The sequence below is a fragment of the Nelumbo lutea genome, chromosome 2 (assembly GCF_056320005.1).
Source record: "Nelumbo lutea isolate HS-2025 chromosome 2, American lotus-T2T, whole genome shotgun sequence".
Taxonomy (NCBI): domain Eukaryota; kingdom Viridiplantae; phylum Streptophyta; class Magnoliopsida; order Proteales; family Nelumbonaceae; genus Nelumbo; species Nelumbo lutea.
In genome coordinates, this window is record NC_142685.1 from 63,192,732 (window position 1) to 63,212,975 (window position 20,244).

Here is a 20,244-nt window from a genome sequence, read left to right on the forward strand (position 1 = left end):
AAAAAACAAAAACTACCAGCTCTCATTACAACCTTTAGAGGTCAAAAAGATCATTTCTCTCTCCTATGTAAGAAAAGCAGTTGTAAAACCATAGGTGCCTATGTAAATGGCCCAGAACATAATGACATGACGAATTGACCCATTCAACCTAGATGGTCGAACCAATAACTCACCGCAGAGGGAAATAGGTCAGCCTTCGAGTCAGTTTTTAAAACACTGTCAACATCAAATACTACTGGTTGAACCAGATGGGTCGAAGCTCCAGCCATGCATCAGGGTAAACCTAATACAGTTTTGGACCTCCAGTAACCATTCCTTTAACCTTCTATTAGGGCAGGGCATCAAAACTGCATTTTATTTAGGTTTCAATTGCCAAAACGAAGCATTGGTGAGACAGAGATACAAAATTTACTTGTGCATTTTTTCTTCTTTCATATTTTCTACCAAAATTTCATGCACATCCAGTTTGGTGACAGAATTTTAAACCCCCTTTCATCTTGCCATACAAGTTTATCTGCACAAAAGAGTAACATTAACAGATCAATCCCTGCAATATCTGCATGCAAATATATAATGCGCATTAATGACACCTGTATATGCAACAAAAAGATATGAAAGAAAGCTGATAAAAGAAAGACAAACAAGAGAGAACAAATGCCTACGTGCAAAGACATGCAAATATATGTCTACGTACATATATAGATACCATTTGATTGGCAAGAAAAATCAAGGAACTAAAAAAATGAAAAGAGAAACTTAAAAAAAAAAATCTATAATTTTAAAGACGTTTTATTGGCAAGAAAAATCAAGGAAAATTAAAAATAAATAAATAAAAGTAGTGGCAAGTGGACCCCATTCTACCGCTCAATTTTCTTGCATTTTTCAAAAAGTTTTGCCAGGGAAAAAAATAAACATTAGTCCACTGTAGAAAGAAAAGCAAGGATGATCAAGGAAATAAAAAAAATAACTATCATTCAAAACAAATTTTGGAAGAACAAAATACTCCTGTGGATCATACCCAATTTCTTAGGCCAATAAACCCTTGTTTTAGGTTTTTCTTTACAAATTTTTAGAATTTTCTCACCTTCTGGACAGCCAAAAAAAGACAGGGAAATCCATAGGCGTGCAGAATTCTAATGCACATCCAATGACTGGCACAATGCATAATGAAAGATCACCACCTGGGCGTACCATTGATGTAAAGCAGACGACATGGGCCAGCTGGGAGCAACATAGTCTGCTCCCAAGAAGTCTAGATTCAGAATAGAACAAAAATAAAAAAATTAAAAAAAAAGCATAGGCATAGAATAGAAAGTTGGAGGCAGGCCAAATAGGAAGTGAAAATGAGTTGGGAGCTCACACACTTTAACAGCAGATATGGCCATTGTTAGAGTACACGTTATAGTTGGAATGAGGTTTGTTAAGTTGTAGGGTAAATTATAGATAGGTACCCTGTAGTTTGGGGGTAGTGACAGATAGGTATCCTGAACTTTCAATTGCAACACCTGAGTACCCTGAAATCTCAAAAATAGACACTTAGGTCCATTCATTCTCAGGTAGGCGAGCATCTCCCCACGATGACCATTCTCACATGGACAGCAAATAACATATACAATTTTTCTGACAATGACATTCTCTGGAGGTGATTTTATTCTGTAGAATGATCTCAAAAATACACAAGATGGGTATTTTTGACATTATGTAATATTTAACTGACAGAATACTAACGGATGGACCCAAGTGTCTATTTTTGAAAGTTCAGGGTACTCAAGTGTTGCATTTGAAAGTTCAGGGTACCTATCTGTCACTACCCCCAAAGTACAGGGTACCTATCTGTAATTTACCCTAAGTTGTATTAAACATAACAATGAAAATGTAATGACAAGTCCCAGAGCAGATAGTCAAAAATTGGAATACGCTGAAGTTTTTTTTTTTTCTTTTTCTTGGAGGGGGGGCTCATGGCTGAAGATTGATATTGATAAAAAAATACAAATTGGATGATTACAAACCATATGTATTAATCTTTAACTATCATCGAGGAGAAAAATGCATCCATGACCAGTTAATCCCCTCTTTATGACCAAGTTTACAAGCCACACATACTAGGCATTCAGCCTTCCATTAAGGAGCCTGTCAGTAGATGGATACGGATTAACATAACAAACAATGCTGGATGTAATTTTGGCTATCACATAGAATTCCTTCAAATAACTCTGGATCAAACCTATTATTAGGCTATGGTAGGACTAGAGAAGTTGGAGGACCATTTCCTGGTAACCTTTTTGAGGAAACCTTTTTTAAGGACTGAAGGACTGGAGGAATTCATCCTTTTGTGATCCATCATCACAAAAATTTAACTTCATGAGGATGAAACCAGTACTGCTGGTATTGTTTTAAAGAATCAATGGAGTAACCTTTCTTCAAAAGATTTCGTCAACCAGACAACCAGTGAGCATACACAAGGACGCCATGCACTTGCATAATTTTATGTGCAAGAACCAAGAATTTTGAACAAATAATTATCAAAAGAAAAAAAAAAAAAGAATTGTGAACAAACCTTCAGTCAAAAAAACACCTTGGATGCAGAACCTCCAACAAAATACTTGGTAGATTCACAACACTTCACTTCTCTTCGGGGAGCCAATTGCAGGTGCCTTGGCTGTATGACCTTTCACATTTCCAGCAGCTTGTCCAGCAGGGGTCTTCATATTTGCCACCTCAGATCCTACAACGGATTTCTTGATCTGCTAAAACAGAAATTAATGAAATAACATATAAACATTCAAGAATGCATCCAAAACATGGATATGGATTTGAAATCTAAGAATGAAATTAATATGGCTGTAGCCCTATAAAATGGGTACAGTACAGCACATCACCTTTCTTACTTTGATTAAATAAGAGAAGCATACAACATAATACAGGAGATGACAGTAGTGTACAAAAGATGAGAATATTTCTTGTTTGAATTTGAAATAGCTCCTTATTCTGCCATGCAAATTGTAGAGGTGAAAATCAAGTTTGTTAACTACAAATATCATACTTGAATGGGTCATGGTGTAAAAATTGATACCTAAAAGACATGTTTTAACACCTTGATGGGCCAATCAAGAACATCTGCTAAGATTAGAGATAGGATTAGCTGAACGCTTTAGCTGCTCAGCAGGCTGTGGAACCAATAATAACACTCCACACCTGTCTTAAAAATACATGGGGCCCACAATCGTTCAACCTCTCAGTGTGGGCCCCATGTATTTTATCACTGGTGTGTAGCTCTATCATTGGTTCCACAGCCTGCTAAGCTAAAGCATTCAGCTAACCCGAGAGAATGATTCAAGGATATGGACAATTCAAGAGCTGATATAAGAATCGGATTGTCAGAAGCGTCATTTCAGGTACAAGGCAAGATATTTGGTGTACTTATTAAGTGTGCAAATGGATAGTTATCCAGAAAAGGATGCTTGTTTTATATACACTAACCACATTGAAAGAACAATGAGAAATCTTCTAACAACCACGCCAGGTTCACTCTGTCTAGACTCTAGAGACCAACATGGTGTACTAATATAGCAACTTAACGAGTAGTTCTCTGAAGCATCATTTGTTCTGGGGCTTTTTAAACAAAAGCTGGGAATAAAAATTGTAACACACATTCACTTCAATTTATAGCATAGATTGAATTTGTAATACAATTGTTAGAAGATAGTTATGAATCATAGAAATTATAGAAATTAAACCAAGAAAAACTATTATCACAAAGAATTTTAAGTTAAAACCTACCACTGCAAGACGCTCCCTGTGAATATCATTTGTATACTGCAATTGTCCAAAGAAAACAAGAAAAAGAAAGTAATTAGAAGGCAAGTGTTTATCCCAAAGAAAGAAAGACACTTGTAATCATTCCAATATTCCTCCCATAATACTGAAAATTGCTACCTGTTTCTTGTAGATCTTGATCTCATCCCCACCAAACCCAGGAAGAGTCATATTCCAATTTTTTTCTGTATTAAAATAAAGGAAAATCATAAACATGGGTGAACCATGTCATCACAAACCAAACCTGAAGCAAAGGAAGAAACACAGAGGATCAAAGATAACCTAGATGAAGAATTATGTCCTTAGCTTCCAATGTGGTTGATTTCCGGTGCTTGGCCAATGAGCAAGCACATGTTGTTATCTGCTCAAGAAAGATGAGAATGAAAATTAAACGACTGACCTCTATAATCATAAAGAAATGTGCATGAGAACAATATCTTTTTAGTAAATATCAGTTATCTAGGACAAAAACATAAATACTGCACAAACTACTGATGATAAAGGATGGGCTATGAGCTTATGGAAGAAAGGGATCTCATGAAGAAAGCATTTTTTGGGTAGTGATCTTTTTTATTTCCTTTTAAGAAAGGACTTAGAAAGGGAGAACCCACCCCCCTTCTCTTTCACTCTAATAGCAGATTTGCTAAGCCAGATGATCTCAAGGGGCAATTCATTTGAACTAGTAAGGACTTGGAGGGTGAGGAAGGAGGAAAGAAACTGGGAACAAGGAGAACGAAACTTTCAACTCTTGATTAAGTTCTTTGAAAAACATAAAAGAGAGCCCTAGGGAGATAAGCCAGGGTTTTAATGTCCATTGAAATATTTAGGTCTTCCATTGAGAGAACCCTAGGGCTAAAAATTTGGAACCTAATAAGCAGATAGGGACATAGGGTCGTTAAGAAACTATCCAACTGGAAAAGGAAATACATTTCTCTAGAGGGCAGAATCACCCTTATCAAGTCTGATGGCAAAAACCAAAAGAAAAAGTCTACCATCACCAATCTTCCCATTTACTTCTTGTCAGTTTCTAGGGTCCCAATGTTGGTAGTCAAGAGGTCAGAGAAATTGATGAGAGACTTCCTTGGGAACCTAGGAACTCTAAGAGAGATCATAGAGGAATATGGTGTGCAAAAGCAAGAGAAGAGGGGCTCCAGATTGAAAGATTGATACAAAGAAATTCTGCTCTCCTTAGCAAATGGCTTTGGAGATCCCCTCTTGAGCAGGACAATCTGTGGCACAATTTTTTAAGACAAATACAAGTTAAGAATGAAATTGGTGGCCAACAATTGCTCCTTGATTACAGATTGGAGCCTATGATGAATTCTACCCACAAGTTAACCAGCACCAATGTGTCACTTGGTACAACCTGCTCCTGATCGAAAGGGACCTATGATGAATTCTACCCTCTGCAACAGTAAATGGGACATATAATTAGTAGAAGATCAGGACTGTTATCAGTCTTGAACCCTAATGGATTTCAGGATCGAAGATAAGAAGAAAGGTAAGAGGAAAGAAGAGGAAGAGGGAGGAGAAGCAGTAGAACACAAGGGTTGAAAGGAGGAGCAGAAGAATTATTTTCTGCCACCGCCACTTTAATTAATATTTATAGGTTATGCTCATTACATGGAAAGGACAGATCTGCCCTTAGTCTTTACATAACAAATAGAGCAAAAAAAGACTGAAATAAATAACAACTGAAACAACTAAATGACCAATAGTAACCCTAGGCAGACTAGAACATCTTCTATACCCTACGAACACAGTGGGTCCGTAGCTGTGGGGCCCACATCAGTGTTCTCTACACTCCCCCTCAAGTTGGGAATAAATGTTTATCATTCCCAACTTGGATAGATCTGCCTCTAGCTTCTTCCGTGGTACAGCTTTGGTGAGAATATCTGCCAGTTGCATATTGGAGGTGATGTATGGGAGACACACTTCTTGTGATGAGACCCTCTTTCGTATAAAGTGTCGATCAACTTCAATATGTTTAGTCCTGTTATGCTGCACTGGGTTGTGTGCTATATTAATAGCCGCTTGATTATCACAATACAGCATCAGGGGCTTCTCATACTCAATACCCAACTCTTCAAGTAGTGATCTCAGCCAAAGAATTTCAGCCACTCCATTAGCCATTGACCTATACTCAGCTTCAGCACTGGATCGGGAGACAACACTCTGTTTCTTACTCCTCCAAGAAACCAAGTTACCTCCCACAAGAGCACAATATCCAAAGGTAGACCTTTTGTCATCAACACTCCCAGCCCAATCGGCATCCGTATAGACTTCCACCTTCATGTAGTCATTGTTCTTGAACAGTATACCTCTACCCGGGCATCTCTTCAAGTATGCTAGTATTCTTTCTGCTGCTAGAAGGTGCGTGGTTCTAGGAGAATGCATGTACTGACTGACAACACTAATGGCATAACTGGTATCTGGTCGGGTGAGGCATAGATATAGGAGCTTTCCCACTAACCGCTGGAACATAACTTTGTCTTCAAGCAGCTCCCCCCTCTCTGCACTAATCCTGTGGTTCTGTTCAATGGGTGTATCTGCAGGTTTGACACCTAGCTTTCCAGTTTCAACCAAGAGATCTAAAACATATTTCCTTTGAGAGACAAAGATCCCCTGTTTAGATCTAGCAACCTCAATACCCAAAAAATACCGTAGTGTACCCAGATCTTTCACCTCAAACTCTTGATGAAGGAGTTGTTTGAGGGACTCAATCTCATGGTTGTCATTTCCTGTCACCACAATATCATCAACATATACTGCAAGTAGTGCCAGTGATGACTCCACCCTCCTGATGAACAGTGTATGATCTGACTGGGCCTGTACATAACCGAACTTCCCAAGGGCTAGTCTGAATCTGTCGAACCAAGCTCTAGGTGACTGCTTCAAACCATATAATGCCTTATTGAGCCGGCAGACCTTCTTACCTGCCTCTGTATCATAGAATTCAGGAGGCAACTGCATGTAAACCTCTTCCTGCAAGTCCCCATTCAGGAAGGCATTCTTAACATCCATTTGGTACAAAGGCCAAGTGTAGCTTGCTGCAAGAGATAATAGAACCCGAATGGTGGTCATCTTGGCTACCGGGGCAAATGTCTCCAAGTAATCTATGCCATAAGTCTAAGTGAACCCTTTTGCAACTAGCCGAGCTTTGTACCTCTCAATGGAACCATCTGCATTGTGTTTCACAGTAAATACCCACCTGCATCCAACTGGTTTCTTTCCTTTAGGCAAGTCAACTAGCTCCCAGGTATTATTTTTCAACAGGGCATCCATTTCAACTTGCATTGCACCTCTCCACTCCGGGACTGATAGGGCTTCTTGCACTGTTCTCGAAATAGGGACATCAGCAACGGAGGTGAGATAGGACTTGTAGGAGGGAGATAGGCGATCATAGGGCAAAAGCTGGGAGATGCAGTGGGTTGTAGATGTGGTGCAATGCCGTTTTCCTTTACGGAGGGCAATGGGAAGGTCAAGGTCATCTGCAGAGGGTGAGGTAGCAACAATGGAAGGAGTCTCTGTGGGCCCTGAGACTGTAATAACTGGACTTGGAGCCGCAGAAGTGATTGGAGCTGGCTGGGACTGCTGATGACCGGGATCAACCTGCCTGCATCGCCTGTGATAGACACTCAACTCCCGATCCCTCTGACCACCCTCGCTACTACAGCCCTCATCACCAACTGGAATAGGTAAGGGAACAGCCCCAAAGGTATTAACCCTGTCCTCACTGCACTCCCCCAGAAGAAAAGGACCCAAATCTCCACACTCACTACTCTCCCCCTGAGGAGAGACCCGAGAATAGTAGGGTGTCTCCTCAAAGAAAGTGACATCCATGGATACAAACTTCTTCCCTGAGACAGGATCATAACAACAATAACCCTTTTGAGTTTGTGCATAACCAAGAAATATGCATTTGGAGGCCTTGGGTTCAAACTTAGAGTGATGGGGACCGAGAAGATGAACAAAATAGGTACAACCAAATGTCTTGAGGGGAATAGTGAACAACTCCTCATTGGGGTATAGAAGGGAAAAATGAGGTTTCATATCAAGAACCCGAGAAGGAATCCGATTAATAAGATATACCGCCGTAAGGATAGCATCACCCCAGAAGCGAATAGGGACATTGGAGGTAAACATAATACTTCTAGCCACCTCCAAGATGTGCCTATTCTTCCTCTTTGCAACCCCATTCTGCTGAGGTGTATTATGAGGGCAAGTGCTCTGGTAGATAACCCCATAATTAAGGAAGTACAATGCTAATGGCTTAGCAAAGTATTCCTTTGCATTATCAGATCTAAGCACTTTGATCCTGGCATCAAACTAGGTTAGGATCATTTGGTTGAAGTTTTGGGTTAGGGCAGGCACCTCATCTCGTGATCGCATAAGATAAACCCAAGAAAACCGGGTGTGGTCATCAACAAATAACAAAAAATACCTGTACCCACCCATAGAAGGAATGTGATATGGCCCCCAAACATCAGTATGCACAATATCAAAAGAACTATTACTCCTTTTATTACTCAATGAATAAGAGTTTCTACAATGTTTAGCAAACTCACAACTTTCACACTTCAACTGAGATGACTCAACAGACTCAAACAAAGTAGGAAACAGACTCTTCAAGGACCGAAAAGATAAATGACCCAATCGGTTATGCCAAAGCATAACCGGACTCACAACCTGAGAAACAAGTAACTTCTCATCTATTGACTCTTCTCGACGAGAACTCTTCCCGAGCAAATAGATCCCATTCGTCTCACAGCCAGTCCCAATCACCTTCTTCGTCTCCAGGTCCTGAAAAACACATCGGTTAGGAAAGAAAGTTACTGAGCAGTTCAAATGTTTGGTAATACTACTAACGGAAAGGAGGTTAGTATCCAGATTATGAACATGCAAGACAGGACAAGGATATAGTATCTGACAGTTTGATGTCACCCTTGCCAGAAATAGGGACAAGAGAGCCATCAGCTATAGATACTTTATCCCTACCAGAAGATAAGTAATAAGTAGTAAACAAAGAGGGCAAGCTAGTTATATGGTCAGATGCACATGAATCTATTACCCAACACGGTTCAGTAGTACCTGGAGCGGAGGCATGGTAGGCTGAGGCTCGAGTACCTGAGTGTGCAAAGGCCGATGTGGCCGGAGCTGATGATGACTACGGTAACTGAGCTGAACTGCCAACTTCCTTCTCCAATTGTATTAGAGCAGCCCGAACTGTAGCTAAGGTCTCTAATGGTGTGCCTCTCGTGCCAGATGAGGATGCTGAATCAGTAGTCATAGCCACATGAGCATTACCCCTTTTATTTCTCAACTTTGCTGGGACCAAATGTGGATGCAGCTTCCAACATGTTTCTTTTGTGTGTTTAGGTTTCTTGCAATGCTCACACACCACATCCCTTTTATCTTCCTTCTTTCTGTCCCTCTCTGAATCACCCTCTGTTTTGGGTTTGATAGCTACCAAGGCAGGTGTAAGCGGCTGAGGTTGCATCATGACTTTCCTCCTGGTCTCTTCACTGTGCACTAAGAAGTATGCCTAAGAGAGGGTCACACTATCTCTGGTCAAAATCTGTTGTCTCACAATATCATATTCTAAATTCAATCCTACCAGAAATTCAAACACTCTGCTTGTCTCGATGTGCTTTCTATGTATCTGAGCATCTTTGGGACTCTCCCACTCAAGAGTCTCTAAGTGATCAATCTCATGCCACAAGGACTTCAAGGTAGAGAAGTAGACCGACACCGGTTTCTCTCCTTGTTTAAGGGAATTCACCTCACATTTCAACTCATATGCTCTGGCAACATTAAGGGGTTGGGAGTAAGTCTCTTTCATCACATTCCATATCTCCTTGGTTGTCTTTGCCCATAAGAAATTTCGGCTGATATGAGGCTGCATAGAATTACAGAGCCATGTCATAACCAAGTAGTTTTCTTGGACCCACTTGGTATACATAGGGTCTCCCTTGGAAGGTTCTACCACATCTCCCAAGAGATACCCTACTTTGCCCCTTCCCCCAATAGCCACCATGGCTGATTGGGCCCATTCCAAATAGTTTGATCCATCAAACTTTATGGTTGTAATCTGAAAACCTGTCTCAGAACCACCACCATAATTGCTGTTCCCAAAACTACCTTCTGCCTGATTCTTAAACTCCATTTCGGTCAAGAACCAAAAGTCTCAAAATTAGGGTTACTACAATCAAAACCAGCTCTAGGACTACCAACCACAATCACAAAATCAGTATAGAACCAATCTGTACTCACAGTAGATGTGCATGAATTATGTATAAAATTGATCTGAAATCAACAACCACACACAACAGCAACAGTCCGAATTGTTTTCACCCCTTTAGAAGTGTTCGAAACCCCAAAAGAAGACTGAAAATCAGTTTGAAGAACAGTCTGATATGCTGAAGCCAATTTGAGGTTTTAATCAGTCCTAAAAGTTGTACACTCCAGACAGTACCGTACGGATAAGGTTCGTATTAGGGTTAATATGAAACCTTAAACTGATCAATCTGATATGCTAAAACCCTAAAACTGAACTATTAGGATTTGCCGCAGGGATAAGATCACAAGGTTCAATCCAATACTATGGTTTGCCGCAAGGATAAGACAAAACCCTAGAGAATAGAGAGATAAAACCCTAGAGTGGTTCGGCCACCCTTGCTGGATAGGTCCAACCTATCTTCTCTGATGTTACTTCTCTCAGAAAATAAAAGACTTACAATAGGATGCAGTTCGCTGCCTACCAAGGTTACCCGAACCCTAGCCTCCTCTAATTCTTCCTGATCACCAACTCGCTGCAACTGTGGCACTTCTTCAAACAGCTGCTAATCCTCTGGAGATCTCCAAGAACCAGTCAACGAACTCTGCTTTCTCAGCTTCCAGCCTTAGATGGTTCTCATGTGGTCGGCTGGACTAGACTCACATGAGAAGCCCTAGCTCTGATACCAAGTAGAAGTTCAGGACTGTTATCAGTCTTGAACCCTAATGGATTTCAGGATCGAAGATAAGAAGAAAAAGGTAAGAGGAAAGAAGAGCAAGAGGGAGGAGAAGCAGTAGAACACAAGGGTTGAAAGGAGGAGCAGAAGAATTATTTTCTGCCGCCGCCACTTTAATTAATATTTATAGGTTATGCTCATTACATGGAAAGGACAGATCTGCCCTTAGTCTTTACATAACAAAAAGAGCAAAAAAAGACTGAAATAAATAACAACTGAAACAACTAAATGACCAATAGCTAACCCTAGGCAGACTAGAACATCTTCTACCCTACGAACAAAGTGGGGCCGTAGCTGTGGGGCCACACCAGTGTTCTCTACATAATTAAAGTTTCATAAAGCTTCACATCATTAGTAAAGTTTATTGTTATTGATAAAAAAAAACAGTAAATGGGACATGGATTCCACCCTCTGCAAGGGAACATCTATTTAAAATGATCAATCTATACATGAGGAAATCAGTCCTCCAAATCTAATCATCACAGCCACATGAAGAATGGATCTGTGTACATTACGAATGTTTAGTGATTAAAAACAAACAAATGAGATTGTATCAATGAAGACCCATAGATAAAATTTAGGAACCGAATATGTCAATTATGAGTCTGTGGGTTTGTCCTGATTCATAATTGGGATGGGACAAGTTCTCTCTGTTCCAAACCAATTATATAGTTAATGATATATAAAGGATTCCTGCTTTTCTTGTAATTTTTGTTACATTTGTCTAAAAGGGTAAATTTCATAGACAGTATATAAGATTATTTTGGTTAAAAACACTTGTTTTATCAACACTTAAACAGTTTACTATTTACTGTCATTTTTATTAAGTTTATATCATCAAAACTGAAGCTTTAAGTTGTTATTATCATAGGTAATTTTAGATATCAAGTACAATCAGGTTTAATCGGATCAGACCTCATCATCCCAATTAATAATCGGTATGGTTCTGGGTCAATCTTACAGAACCAATTAATAATCAGTTCAGAATTGGTACACGCTGCCACAAACGAGACCCAACCAATCGATAGCCATAGTTTTCAAGGTACCAAAGCGAGGCTAGGCGACTGGGGGGCGCCTAGTCGCCTAGTTGCCTAGGCGGGCGCCTAGGCGATGGATGTTTTATGTTAAAAACATAGATCCTAGGGTAGTTCCCTAGGTACCATAACCATATTTCTTTAATAACTATTCATGGTTTCCATAAGAAAAGTATAAATTTCATATTAAAGTTAGAAAATCAACATATTCATGAGAAGAAAAGGAAGAAGAAAAATAAAATTCAAAAAATATAGGGGCTGAACCCTTATTTTTGTTATAGGAAAAGAAGAAAATAAAAAGTATTGGTAGTAATGTAGTAGTAGTAGTAGTAGTAGTAGTAGTAGTAGTAGAAGAAGAAGAAGAATAAGAAGAAGTAGAAGAAGAAAATATGGAAGAGGAAAATGTGCTGATTAGATAAAATTTTTAGTTCTTCCTTACTTATTGGTTCAGGTTTTTAAGTCTTTGAAGGTTCAACACAGCATTTAGCAATGTTTGTGTTGATTAATCCCTAATAAATAAGAAAATAATAAAAAGAAATTAGTATATAAACACACAAAATGATTATTTTAGTTTAATAATGTCTATTTTATAATTATAATCTCAAAAAAGAATGAATAAAAAAGTATTTTATGGTAGGAAGTAGAAAACTGTTAGGCGATTAGACGAGGCGAGCCTCAAAGGGCGCCTTGTCGCCTAGGCGTCACCTTAACTATGTTGATAGCTATACTTGTTTATATGAAAGACTATCAAAAGATGGATCCACGGTTATGGTAGTATTATGTTATCCTGCCTGAAATAGATATCTGAATTCATCAACAAAATCCATCATTATGAAGGTTTAACTAGGATAATCATCATCCTCTTGCTTTTAATTTGCTTCATTCAGAACCTTGTAGGGCTCTCTTTTGTTTTCATCTAAGAAACCTAGGTCCTGACAGAGGGTAGGCCTTGGCGCAAACAAGGTTCAAAAAATCGATACGATACGCCCCGTATCGGGTGTATCGTATCGCATCTTTTGGGTCCCGAAACACCTGTTTCCCAAAAACCAAAATTTGAAAAAAAAAACTAAAAAAAGTTAATTTCGTATGTATAGATACGCCTCTGCCGATATGCAGAGGCGTATTGATACTTTGAACCACGGGTGCAATGGTTGGGTTGCTCCATTGTGACCTGGGTGACCAGGGTTCAAATCTTGGAAACAGCCTCTCTGTATGTGTGGGGGTAAGGCTGTGTACATCTGTCCCTCCCCAGACCCTGCATTGGCAGGAGCCTTGTGCACTGGGCTGCCCTTTTAAGCCTAGGTCCTGACAGTTCCAAAGTAAATAATTCATCTTATTTATCAGATTGGAATCACCCTGCTGCATAATGTAGTGTAAGCACTTCACATGTATCCTTTCATCCAAATCAGATTGTATTTCCATTTTCCAATAATTCAACAAATTCCTGAAGAATCCTTTTACAGTTAATTTTAATTTCAACTAGGACATGATCAACTTTGAAGGAGAGAATTAAAACATTGCACACTTTGCAAGAGTCAAAGGGATTGAATGGTACCAAATATTAATTTTTTCTTGTTTGTAGATCATTTCTTAAATTGTTAAAAGGCTATATAGGATAGGTAAATTTTCCTCACAGCCAAAAGGTGATAAATTCTAGACCCTGCAAAAGCTCCACTTTCTATGTTGTAATGGAAAATTATAAAAACAAGATAGTCTTAAGAAATATAGAGATATACACCGAGGAAATAAAATAATATAGTGAAAAAAATTCTGAATATGACCTGGGATCATACATAACAAAGGAGAAAACAAAGCCAAAATGTAGCCACAACTCACAGTATCAACGAAATCATCAGCAATCTCTACTAGAATTTCTTCAACTTCAGGATCCAGCCTCTCAGAGGGGTCGATCTGTCCAAGGAGCAGAAAACTTAAATGCTACAAGACAATTCTGTGTGAATTACACACATGCACACACATTTTGCACGAATACTGAGATATCATACAAATTAAACCATAGCCAGTTGTCAAGAAAAAACTGGAAATGAGTTCGATTATGAGGACTAGTGTTTCGCAATTATGTAAATAATACAAAAACATAGTTACCTTTCAAAAATATAGAATATAGTTCAACAGTGAAGCTGAAATAAAAGAAAGCCACAATTACATCTCTAAGTATATATATTCTTGAATGCTGCTATGTTGAGTAAGGATATTTTTGTAATTTCCTCCTCTTTTAAACACCAAGTATAAATAGTCTGGGTGGCCCAATCCTAAGGTAACTTACCCACTTTGCTTCATATTCTCTTCTTTTCATTTCTCTCTTCTACTTTCTCTCTTCCATCTCCAATCACTTTTCTCACTCTTCGTCAATCCTAATATGGCATCAGAGCCAATAGTAGGATCCCAAGCCCAAGGGTTGCTGTTTTCTTCTTTGTAGCACTCAATGTTTCTGCAGCAAGTCTTGGTAGATTGAAAAGGCTCAAACAGGGACTATGGCTACTAGTGTGGGGGTTTCTAACATGATTTAAGGTATTTTTTAAAGGGGATTAGAGAACCAATTTAACCGGTTTTATATTTTTTCCTATTTTTACTTCTGAAAATAGGAGAAATTCAGATATGGGTTTTTGATCATGGAGCCTTGTAGAGGAACTATTTCCATTTGGAACTTGATTTAGTTTGATGCAGAACATATTTTGTGATCAATAGAACTTTGTTTAAGAATTTTTGGAGAGCATCTGATTTTTGGCGATTTTTTCTCTTCCTATATTGCCGCCTTTCCTGGTTATTCTCTGCTGTCACTTGTCTTGCTGGGTTCATCTTCGATACTGGAGTTATTTCCTTGGTTGAACTTATTAATTAGGAGTTGATCAGAAATGGCTCATGACTCTTCTACTGAAAGGTCTACTTCTACTTCAATCCTAAGACAGTCTCTTACATCTCTAGAGAGAACATATTAACCTTCAGATTACCACTATAAAACTAGACAGGACAAATTTCCTGGAGTGGTCACAATCTGTGAAGAGAAAGAGGTCCAAGGATGATGGCCCAGCTATGGATGTTTGGGAACAGGAAAACATGATCATGTCCTGGTTGTGGAATTCAATGACTCCTCAAATTAACAGGGGTCACATGTTTCTTAAAACTGTGGCACAAATATGGGATATGGTCAATAAAACCTATTCCCAAAGGAAAAACAGAAAAATATTTCAGTTGAGGTCATATATAGCTAATCTTAAATAAGGGGAGATGAGTGCCCCTGCTTATTATGCTGCTTTGGAGGCATTGTGGGAGGAATTAGACTATTACAGTGTTATTCACTGGAAAGATGATGAGAATGCAGAAACACATTAACAACTGAAGAATAAAGACGGGGTGTTGGAATTCTTATCAGGTTTAAATCCTGATTATGAAATAATTAGGATGCAAATGCTGGGCCGCAGTGGCATTCTATCCATTGATGGTGTTTAGTATATCATCCAACAGGAAGCTACAAGGAGCACAGAAATGAAGTTAGAAATAGACCATTCAGCACCTGTTGCTATGATGGACGGGAATAAGGGCTCAAGAAAGAAAAATACCAGGGGGAAGGAAGATAAGGACAGCCCTGTATGTGATTATTGTAAAGGAACTCAACACACTTGGGAAACATGCTTTAAGTTGCATGGATACTGATCATGGTTCAAGAAGGGAAAACAACCTCAGAAGCCAAGTGCTAATAATAATAGTCTCTGACAAACCTACTTCCACTTCTACTGGGAATTCCTTTACAGTGGATCTTCACACTGCCCTGTGAAGAACTAAATCGCCTCAATAAACTCTTTGCTCATCTTGAAGCTACCAGTAGCATAGCTCCTCCTTCAGGTGGTAATACTGCCTAATCTTCCTCCATTCACTCAGGTAACCTATCCTCTAGTCAAGCCTCCAACTCTTTCTAAGTCATTGATTTTGGAGCTTCCGACCATACGACTGGTATGTCTAACCTTCTTTCTTCCTATCAACCCCTATCAAGCAAGGATAAGGATAGGGTTACAGGTGGGTCACCCTCTATATCTAGGAAGGGTGATATTCATTTGCACTCTAAATCTTACTCTATCCATTGTTCTTAATGTTCCTCAATTAACTACAAATTTGCGTTCCATCAGTCATTACCAATAACTCCAACTGTAAAGTAACCTTCTTTTCTAACTCTTGTATTTTTCAGGATCAGAAGACAAGGAGGGTGATTGGTCGTGGGCTTGAATCCTGCGGACTCTACGACACGGATTCTACCTTTAAGCTGTTTGCCTTGCAGTTTTCTTGTCAAAGTCCGAATAAGTCTAGAGTATATCAATGGCATACTAGACTTTGTCAACTCAGTTTTCAGTCTTCGAAAGTTCTGTTTCCTGCATTTTTATGTCAACTTTTATAGCTATGATTCTCAAAAAAATAGGAGGCACAAGTCCCAAAGGATTTGACTCATAAGCCTAGTGGGAAGTGTCTATAAAATCATAGCAAAAGTGCTAGCTGGGAGACTGAAAAATGTCTTGCCATTGGTAACTTCTCAATTTCAATGAGCCTTTGTTGAAGGGAGACACATTAATGATCAAATTTCGGTAGCTAATGAGTGTGTAGCAGAAAAATTTTGAAGGAGAGGAAAGAGGCTGAATTGCAAGTTGGACCTAGAGAAGGCCTATGACGTAGTAGTTTGGTCTTTCCTTCTTGAGGTTCGAGAAAAGATTGAGTTCGGTGAATGATGGAGGATGTGGATCAAGGGTTTTTAAGCTCAATGCATTACTCAATTTTAATCAATGGTGTGGCTAGAGATTTTTTTCCAGCAAAAAGAGGGTTGAGACAAGGAGATCCCTTATCCCCCTTCCTGTTCACTTTGATAGTAGAAGTTTTAAGTAGAATGACCATTAAGGCTGATCAGGTCAACTTGTTTAGAGGTTGGGAAGAAAGGCATGAGGTGGCACCATGGCAGTTACTCATTTGCAGTTTACAAATGATATTATCCTCTTTTGTAAGGGTGATAGATAAGACAGTCTGAGGAATCTGAAGGAAATCATCAATTCCATTGAATCTGTATACAAGTTGAGAGTGAATTTGGTAAAGAGCTATGTAGTAGGGATTAATGTGGAAGAGAGGATTTGAGTGTACTAGCAGGGATTCTAGGGTGTGAGATAAGGAAGTGGCCAATGGAATATTTAGGGCTCTTGGGTGGGAATCCAAGATCAAAAGGTTTTTGGAAACCGATGGTAGAAAGATTTGCCAAAAGGTTGGCTCTCTGGAAGAGGAACTACATTTTAATGGGTGGGAGAATAACTCTGATTCGGGAAACTTTTCTATTTGCTTCCTTTCCACCCTCCAAATCCCAACTAGGATGGAAAGGCAATTAGAGAAGCCCATGAGGAATTTCCTTTGGAAGCATGGGGATGAGAAGAGGGATCATCTGGTGAAGTGGGAACAAGTTAGCAAAACAAAGGAGCAAAGAGGGCTCGGAATAGGGAACTTAACTCATAGGAATGCATCTCTGCTAGGAAAATGACATTAGAGGTTTCCTTTGGAAAGAGACAGGCTATGGCATAATGTTATTGCAAGCATACATAGGATGATGAACAATGGCTGGTATGCAAAGGTAGCCCCTTTTTCAACATCAACTTCTACATCAAAATCAACTCAAGAGGTATACCCAACTTATATCAACTTCACTAAATTTGATGTGGGATGTGGGACTAGAGTCTTGTTTTGGGAAGATCTATGGTTGGACAAAAATCCTTTGAGTTCTCTTTACCATAGCCTTTACTCTTGTCAAGCTATACACTACAACCAATATCAAGGTTTGTTACCTTTTCTCCTTCTAGCTTAAATTGGGATTTTGGTTTTAGAAGGGGATTGAGGGATAACGAATGTGAGGCCCTTATTCAGTTGTTGGACAAGCTTATGTCAGCCTTTTTGGTTCAAAATGTGAAGGCCACTAGAGTTTGGTCTCCTTCTCCTGATGGCATCTTTAATTGTGCCTCTTTTTTCAATACCCTTGTGTAGTCCAATACAGTCGGGGAATTGTTCCTAGTGAAAGAGATTTGGAGTAAACCTATCTCACCCAAAGTTTAAGCATTGTGTTGGGAAATCTTCCTATAAGAAATCCAAGATGTATTTCCTTTGAAAAATGAATATTCCCCTTTTTGAGCAAACAACTTCAATTCAAGGAAATACCTCAAGGGACCTAGATCCTTCACCTCAAACTAAGTGGCTAAAAACTTCTTGAGTTTTGAATCTCACCTGTACAATCCCCAGTGACTACTATGTCATCAACATATACTATTACTGCTGCAATTTTTCCTTCCCCCCTCTTCACAAATAGAGTATGGTCAAACTAGCACTGCTTGAAACCAGTCTATTGCATGGCTAAATGGAACCTGCTAAACCAAGCCCTCAATGATTGTTTTAGTCCATACAAGGATTTCTTCAATTTGCACACTTTCTGTTCACTACCTTTAGCACAAAAACTAGGAGGTTGAGTCATATATACTTCTTCTTCTAGATCACCATTTAAGAAAGCATTATTGATATCTAGCTGATGAATATCCCAATCAAAATTGGCTACCAAAGAGAGAACTCTAATAGAGTTCATCTTGGCAACTGCGGCAAAGGTCTCGACATAATCTACTCAATATATTTGTATGAATCCTTTCACTACCAACCTAGCTTTATATCTTTCCATTGTACTCTCAGCCCTATGTTTCATTGTAAATACCCACTTGCACCCTACTAGTTCCTTTCCATTAGGAAGATCCACCAACTCCCATGTACCATTTTTATGAAGAGCACTTATTTCCTCTTTCATTGCATCTATCCATTTAGGAACTCATAAAGCCTCTACCACATTCTTAGGGATAGGAATACCATCAATAGAAGAAAGAAAAGCATGGCAAAGAGGTGAGATGTTCTCATAGGAAACAAAATAGGAAATAGGATACTTGGTAGAACAAGACCTAACACCCTTTCTTTTAGCAATAGGAATGTTAAGGTCATCAATAATAGAATCATCAATATCAAAGGGTTCAAACATATCAATAGGGATACTGGTACCTAGTAGAGAAAGAATGAAGGATCTACCCTCGGGGATTCCAATGATGTCGGTGGTATAGTTTCAAGTTGCTCTACGGCTTTCGAACTCAACTACCCTTTTTGGCAATGTAGAAACACATGAAATGAAGGGGTCACTCTTGTACGTGTTTCTCCTCAACACTACTCTCCCCCTAAGGAGAAACAAAAAAATGGGTCACTCTTAAAGGACACATCCATGGAAACATTGTATTTCCTAGAGATAGGATCAAAACACTAGTAACACTTTTGAGAGGAGGGATAACCCAAGAAACCACATGGAATAACACAAAGGTCTAGTTTACCACGGGAGGGAGATAGGTCATGAACAAAGCAACAACTAACAAACACATGCATGAGGACAGAGAATAAGGGACCTTGGGAAACAAGAGCTGATGTAGGGCCTTGTACTCCAACACCCAAGATGGCATATGATTAATAAGATAAGCAATAGATAAAATAGCATCCATCCAGAAACATTTAGGAACATTCGTATGAAGTAACAACCCACGAGAAACTTCAAGGATGTGACGATTTTTTTCTTTCTGCAATGCCATTTTGTTGGGGTGTTCTAGAACATGAACTATAGTGAAGAGATCCATTTGAGGTAAAAAATTCACCAAGGTCAGGGTAGAATTACTCTTTGGCATTGATAAACTGAAAGATTTGAATTTCAGTCTGAAACTAGGTGAATATCATACGTTGAAAATCTTTCACAATCTTTGGAACCTCATCTCTTGACTAGGGGTGAGCAAAAAAAACCGAAAAACTGAATCGACCAAAAAAATCGACTAAAACCGAATCAAAAATCAATTAACCGAACCGACCGATTCGGTTTTGGTTCGATGTTTTCAAAAAACCGACAATTTCGGTTCAGTTTTGGTTAACCATTTTAAAAACCGATGGTTAACCGAACCGACTGATATATATAATAATACATATTTATATAATATTATATATTATATTAATATCATATATTATATTTTATTTTATATTTGAAAATCTAATAAATGCCGCTGGCAGCGAATGAGACGTTTCAGTTTGGCAGTCTGAGAGTGTTCAGACTATCGAACTGAGTTTGGCAGTGGCAGACTGGCAGCCAGACTAGAAGCCGAACAACCAAACTTTTATATTTTTGGCTTCTCCCTTTCTTTCCCCCTCTCTCTCTCGGACTCGCTCTTTGTCTCTCTCACTGTACTCAGTCAGGTCCTCTTCCTATTCTTTCAGGTGTTCAGCCAAAGCCAATCAATCCTCATACTTTAGCTAGGAATGGCACTCCCTTCATCCCTCTTTGC

At 39.1% G+C, this 20,244-nt stretch overlaps 1 protein-coding gene across 8 annotated transcripts in view; it reads right to left on the reverse strand.

Annotated features, from left to right (window-relative positions):
- Window positions 1–328: 328 nt before the first annotated feature.
- TAF12 (TBP-associated factor 12) overlaps window positions 329–20,244 on the reverse strand; it is a 41,210-nt gene continuing 21,294 nt past the window's right edge. The window contains exons 4-10 of one of the 8 annotated variants that reach the window (XM_088972610.1): window positions 13,700–13,774; window positions 4,099–4,177; window positions 3,937–4,001; window positions 3,781–3,816; window positions 2,558–2,744; window positions 1,192–1,237; window positions 329–514 (exon numbers count right to left, since the gene is read on the reverse strand). In XM_088972610.1, coding sequence (XP_088828736.1) covers window positions 2,613–2,744; window positions 3,781–3,816; window positions 3,937–4,001; window positions 4,099–4,177; window positions 13,700–13,774 — 387 coding nt within the window. In that variant the 3' untranslated portion in view covers window positions 329–514; window positions 1,192–1,237; window positions 2,558–2,612. Of the gene's footprint in view, window positions 515–1,084; window positions 1,253–2,557; window positions 2,748–3,780; window positions 3,817–3,936; window positions 4,002–4,098; window positions 4,178–13,699; window positions 13,775–20,244 lie in introns of all 8 variants that reach the window. The other 7 variants (XM_088972608.1, XM_088972609.1, XM_088972607.1 and 4 more) reach the window with 7 other exon arrangements.